The sequence below is a fragment of the Pinus tabuliformis genome, chromosome 1_1 (assembly GCF_031772625.1).
Source record: "Pinus tabuliformis cultivar Carrire ecotype Pingquan chromosome 1_1, CPIR1, whole genome shotgun sequence".
In the NCBI taxonomy this organism is placed as follows: domain Eukaryota; kingdom Viridiplantae; phylum Streptophyta; class Pinopsida; order Pinales; family Pinaceae; genus Pinus; species Pinus tabuliformis.
The window spans coordinates 812587045-812593293 of NC_142297.1; the positions used below are offsets into that span (position 1 = coordinate 812587045).

The following is a 6249-nucleotide window of genomic DNA, read 5'->3' on the forward strand; positions in this document are numbered from 1 at the left end:
CATCGGGATCCAATTTTATACCCTTTATCTCATTGATAAATGAGGGGGAGTCCTTGAAAAAAGATTTTGTATGACTGACAAGGGGTTTAAGCTTTTGGGTTAAATATTTAGCAAGAAGATAGGTCAGCCCTCCTATATTGTTGACAATGGATCTCAAGGGAGTCCCTTCCTTATATATAATTGGAAGGCCATAGATTTTGGGGCTAAGAGGGGTACTTTCAATAAGCTTATGACTAAAAGAGCTAATTGAGCTACTGGATTTTGTAGCAAGAGCCACACTTTTGGAGTATTCTTTAAAGGATCTTTATTAAGTTTCCTATATCTCCCGCAATTACAAAGGTGGTCCAGCATTTTTCGGTAATCCTCTTTAACTAGAATAACCATTGCACCACCTTTTTCGGCTTTGAGAACAACAACATCCTTCAAATCGATTGATTTCTCACCTTGTCTTGACGATAAACCACATTAGTTGGCTCGAAACGTCGACCAAATCCTAATAATATAATTAATATAAAAAACATATTTCAAAAACATCCAAAAATTTGAAAACATCAAACTCAAATTTACTAATATTAATTATTTTTAATTATATAGTTAAAATTTTATTATTTGGATTGTATCATTGATTTTTCGAAAATAAAATATACTCATAGAAGTTTCTTCTCGGATAAATGAAAAATACTATATATATTAAAATATAGAAAGTTATCGTGTATATTAAACGCAAAAATTATATCACGAAGTGTGACAAATTTAACACTGATTAAACCATATTTAATGAATATGCCAAACCAAAACTGGTGAAAACATTTTAATGAATATTAATTATCGTGATCGGCTTAATGAAAGTTAACCATACGGATGTTGTATAGCCATATTGTATGGAGTATTTGAGTACCACCACTGTCTTTTCACAATAGAATTCAACTCCATTGAAATATCATACAAATACAAATCGCAATGCTTATAACTAGCTTTACTTTTCTTATTACGTGGGGCTAATGGTATGTGAGGGACACATCATTTTTACGTGGGGCGAATGGTATGTGAGGGACACATCATTTAGTATCAGGTTCAAATTACATAATATGCTATTTTAATTTTATAAACCTACCGGCTAAGCCGCCATTTATTATTGAGTAGTTGTGATGTAGCGTTTTGTCCACTAATTTGGCTCAGGATCAATTTGCATACTTAGCCTTGTAATCACTCCAAAGCTCGTCCACAGACTTGCCAGTGATATCGTTGAAGAATCCCACGTCCCATCCATCGCGCAGTTTCGAATTCATCTTCTGAACGAAACCGGAAGTAACGGTGTCACAGTACTGGAGAAAGTAGGCAGTGACGGTGTAGCCGTCGTCCCACTTGTTACCGCCGCCGGGCTGAGGCCATGTAGAGGAGGCAAAGCCCGCCGTGAGGCGAATATAATCCGCAATGCCTTCGATCAGCCCTGACGGCGCGTTGCCGTTCCCGTTCCACTGCCAGGAGTGGGTCACCTCGTGGTACAGAACGCCTGTGATCTCCGTCTTTACATCGCCCTCAAAACTGGCAACGTACTCCGCTCTCAAGTGGATTTGGTCGTTGCTCGTATAGGCGATGATTCCGCTGTCGCTTATGCTTTCTACAAACAGAGCGATCGTCTGGACGTTCCTCCTATCGGCCGGCGATTGCTCGGCGAAGGTCTGCCAGTTGAATTGGGTGGCGTCGTCCATTATCTGCAAGGCGTTGGTCCTTCCTATCTCGTTGTCGAATCTCTTCCCGCCATCGCTACTCTCGACTGAATTGGTGACCACGTAGTCCACCGCGTGGGTGCCTCCCACGGCCAGTACCACAAGAAGTAGAGCAACACATTTTGCCGCTGCCATATCCAGCGAGAACAACATTCAGCCAAATCAAATCCTGAATGAGTAAAGTTTGGGAGAAGACTTGATTTCTATGTAGAAGGGGTGGAGGAAAAGAGGTTTATATAGGGCGAAGGAGGGAAGGAAGGAAGGAAGGGAAGAAGAATAGATACATGCTGCCGCGTCTTTGAACTTTCAAACGACTCACTGCAATTTGCAATGCAACTCCTAATGCGACTGGGTCAATATGCAGAGTTGTACACGCAAACGCAAGTGGACTGGACGAAGCAATGACTCTGATTTCGTATACACAGGTTTCTAGATAAATTTTTGACCTTTTGCTTTAATAAAGGAGGTAATTTATGTCATTAGTCATTAAGTATTTTGGGTTTACAGATGAGCCAAAACTACGAATCCCATTATTGACATTGGTTTGTTCGGATGTGTGAGGTCTATAATCTAGATAGACTGAATTGTGATGGAAGTCCATACAAACAAACTAATGAAGATGACTTTGAATATAAAGTCGTGGCGTGGACGATGTTAAGTTAATTAGGTTAAAATTGGAGTTTAATACGAATTTATTGTTTATACAATGCACGATTAATTTTTAGAAATGGTAATATCGAAGTGTCTCCATGAAACGGAAATATTCTGTAATTTTGAAATTTTTTTTTAATATATATATATATATTTTTTTTTTCTTGAAAATTTCTTTAATAAAAGAAGGTAATTTATGTCATTACTCATGAGCCAAAACAACAAATCCCATTATTGACATTGGTTTGTTCGGATGTGTGAAGTCTATAAACTAGATAGGCTGAATTGTAATGAAGTCCATACAAACAAACTAATGAAGATGACTTTGAATATAAAGTCGTTGTTTCAAGTCTATAATCTAATGTAGTTAGACTGAATTGTAATGGAAGTCCATACAAACAAACTAATGAAGATGACTTTGAATATAAAGTCGTTGTGTGGATGATGTTAAGTTAATTAGGTTAAACTTGAGTTTAATAAGAATTTATTGTTTACCCATTGCACCATTAATTTCTAGAAATGGTAATATCGAAGTGTCTCTTTGACAGGGAAATATTCTATAATTTCAAAATTATATTTATTGTATGTGTGTTTTTATTAGATATGATTTTTTTTATTTGGTTGAAAATTTTCCTATTAATTATCAAAAGTATGAAATTATTTATTAATTACTACACATTTTAAATCACAAAAATAATTTTTCCTTTCTTATGTGTGGAGAGGATTACAACACCTTTATATCAATTACCACAAATATTATATCAGAAAGATAAATATATATATATATATATATATATTTTTTTTTTTTTTTTTTCTTTCCTCTTACAAAATTAAATTATTTCTAGGTTAAAAGGTAAACATTTCTTTTTAAATACAAATTTCAAAATTCTTCCTTCCTTTTATACGATTAATCCATTTCCATAGTAATCATCACAAATATCATTTTCTTCTTTATACATTTGAATTATTTCCATAATAATCATCACATAAATAAACTTTTCATTTTTATTTATGTATAGAAAATTAAACGATTTCGATATTAATCATCACAAATATCATACTTAAAAAATAAACCTTTTATTTTTTCTAATATCATATCACAAATCACATTAATAAACCTCAGAAAATTCTTTTAAAATGAAATTATTCATTATTTACTTTTTATTAATAATTTAAAACACATAAAAAATAATAATATCATTTTTTTAATGTTATTTAGGAATAAAAATTCAATTTCATTATACACCATCATAAATTTGTTATCATAAAATTTAATATTAAAAATATTTTTAACAATTTTCATTATTTAAATTATATATTAATTATAAATGAAAATTAATTATTTAAGTTTTTTTCTAATTTATAATAATTTACATCATTCAAATTATATTATATATTAATTATAAATCTATTTTTTTTTTTTAATTTATATATTTATATTTGGAGAATTTATATCTTAATTTACTAAGTTTTTTAGGTTTAAAATATAAAATGGTTTTAAAATGATTTAGTTTATTAGTTACTATTTATTTATTTATGATTTTTTACTATGGGAATTAGTGACTCTTTGGAGTGAGCACTGGATATATCAAACACTTGTAACTTATCAAGAGATGGGATGTCCATGACACCTAGAAGTTGCATCTTATACTTGAGAGCATGTATGGTATGTCCAAGACACATAGAAGTTGTGTCTTATACTTGAGCACATGTACTCTTCTCTTCTTATAACAATGGACTAACATGTCACTTGTGAGAATTAGAACACTTCCATATCAATCACTACAAATATCATATCACAAAAATATAAATCTCTTTTCCTTTTCTTTTATCTTCTCTTACAAGATTAAACCATTTCTATGTCAATCATCACAAAATTAAATCTTTCCTTTCAAATGTAATTTTCTCACATTTTAGTTCCTTCTTTTATACAATTAAACCATTTACATAATAATCATCACAAAGATAACTTTAATTCTTTTTTTTATACAATTAATCTATTTCTATAATAGCCATCACAAAACCCGGATGCGGGTGATTGTACGTGTCATTAAACCTCCCCGCACATCAACACATGTTGACAGAGCCGAGGAGATTGCCAAGCATATTGATACCGAGGAAGACGGATTCGCATTTAATGGTGAAGGACGGCAGCGTTATGGTAAGGCAGAGTGTTGCAGGGAGGGCATTGAAGCCGAGTGTGTCTGCGATTGTTTCAAGAAATTTGAGAGTAAAGGTGGGAGGAATGCCGTATCGAAGTGCTGAAGGGGCCGGTTTATTTAACCGACATGCCCTTACTTGCAAACCTCAGAGAATGTTTGGTTCAGTGCGCGGAGAGCAGCACCTTCTGCTGCCAGGGATCCTCTGTGAAATAGAACGTAAGTTGCAGGTGATCCAGCTGGGAAAAGTGATGAGGAGGAGGGGTGTGCCTCGCAAAGGTGGGCGGTCTGGTGTGCGTGCCGCAAGGGAAGAGGAGGAGCCGCATCCCATAGCTCCAATGGCGGCTAGCTATCCTTCGTCCACCAGCTCGGATGAAGAATTCTTGTTTGGGCAGAACTCATATCAGTCCTTCCGTCTTCGAATTCCTGGAAGGGACCTGCAGACGGATGTCATTGTAAATCTCTCCGTGTATCTTACTGAAGCGCCTCCGATCGAGCCTGCTGGGTCTTCTCTTGCTTCCGCTGCTGCTGGCCTTCTGGTTAGTGAAATTTTATTAGGAGACATGGATGGCACAGTCCACCGCATGGCTCGTCCGTTGGCTGCAGCCATCCCAGTAATCCCGCCTCCACCGGCTCCGGATCTGGAAGACAATCTCAGGGACGTCTCAGTCCAAGAAATTCTGCCCCTTCGTGACTGTGATCAGTATAGAAATGAAGGCCAGGGCTCGGTTCACCCGGACTCGGACGACCAGCAACAGGACGTGGAGGATTCGGTCATCTGGCTTGACCCGCCCAGCAATGTGGAGAGGACGTCGCCTGAAGCGCCCAGTCGTCCCATCTGATTTGGGTCAAAGGTTTTTTGAGGTCTTTCTTTTTCTGTTAATGTTTAGAGACTCTGTCTTTGTCTCTCCTGTTCAGTTTTTTGTTATCAAAGCCATAAGGATTGTCTGTAACAAGTCAATGTCAAGAAATTTCCTTTGTCTCTTAGGCAATCTGAAACATTTTGGGATCCTGAAAGTCCACCAGGATAATCTGGATATGTCGGATAGATGTCTTAAAGTATGGTTCATTGCTGTCAGGTTTTTTGTTCAGAGGATGGCTTAGTCCTCCTCAGCAGTTGTAATCTATGTACATATTTTCCCTTTATTAATATATAGAAGTAGCCTTTACCCAGAAAAAAAAAAAAATAGCCATCACAAAAATAATTTGTTCATTATTTCTATATAAAAAATCAAACCACTTTGATATTGATCATCTAAAATATCATACTATATAAATAAATTCATTTTTTTTCTTTTCCAATCTCATATCACAAATCACATAAATAAACCTCAAATTTTTCTTTTAAATAAAATTATTCATTATCTATTTTTTATTAATAATTTTAAAAACATTTATTTATTTTTTATTTATAAAATCTTATATACTAAGCGTATAATTCATTTTCATTAAATGCCATAGTAAATTTCATATCATAAAATTTAATATTAAAAAGATTGTTTCTAATTTAGTTATTCATTTTTTTATAATTTCATCATTTGTTTTTAATTTAGTTATTCATTTTTAATAATTTCTCATTTACATTGTATATTAATTGTAAATCTAAATTACTCGTAATTTTATATTTTTGAATTTGGAAAAGTAATATCTTGATTTACTTATTTTTTTAGTTTTAGAATATAAAACCATTTTAAAATGATTTTAAATAT

The 6249-nt window shown here is 34.0% G+C and overlaps 1 protein-coding gene across 1 annotated transcript; it reads right to left on the reverse strand.

Moving 5' to 3' along the window:
• Positions 1-960: 960 nt before the first annotated feature.
• Positions 961-1950, reverse strand: LOC149216539 (uncharacterized). Its single transcript, XM_089391230.1, has one exon. It carries the CDS (start codon positions 1881-1883, stop codon positions 1182-1184), a length of 702 nt encoding a protein of 233 aa, XP_089247356.1. The 5' UTR covers positions 1884-1950; the 3' UTR covers positions 961-1181.
• Positions 1951-6249: the final 4299 nt, after the last annotated feature.

Excerpts from the sequence above, each read along its gene's own strand:
- LOC149216539 (XM_089391230.1), bottom strand. The coding sequence starts at position 1,883 with ATGTTGTTCTCGCTGGATATGGCAGCGGCAAAATGTGTTGCTCTACTT.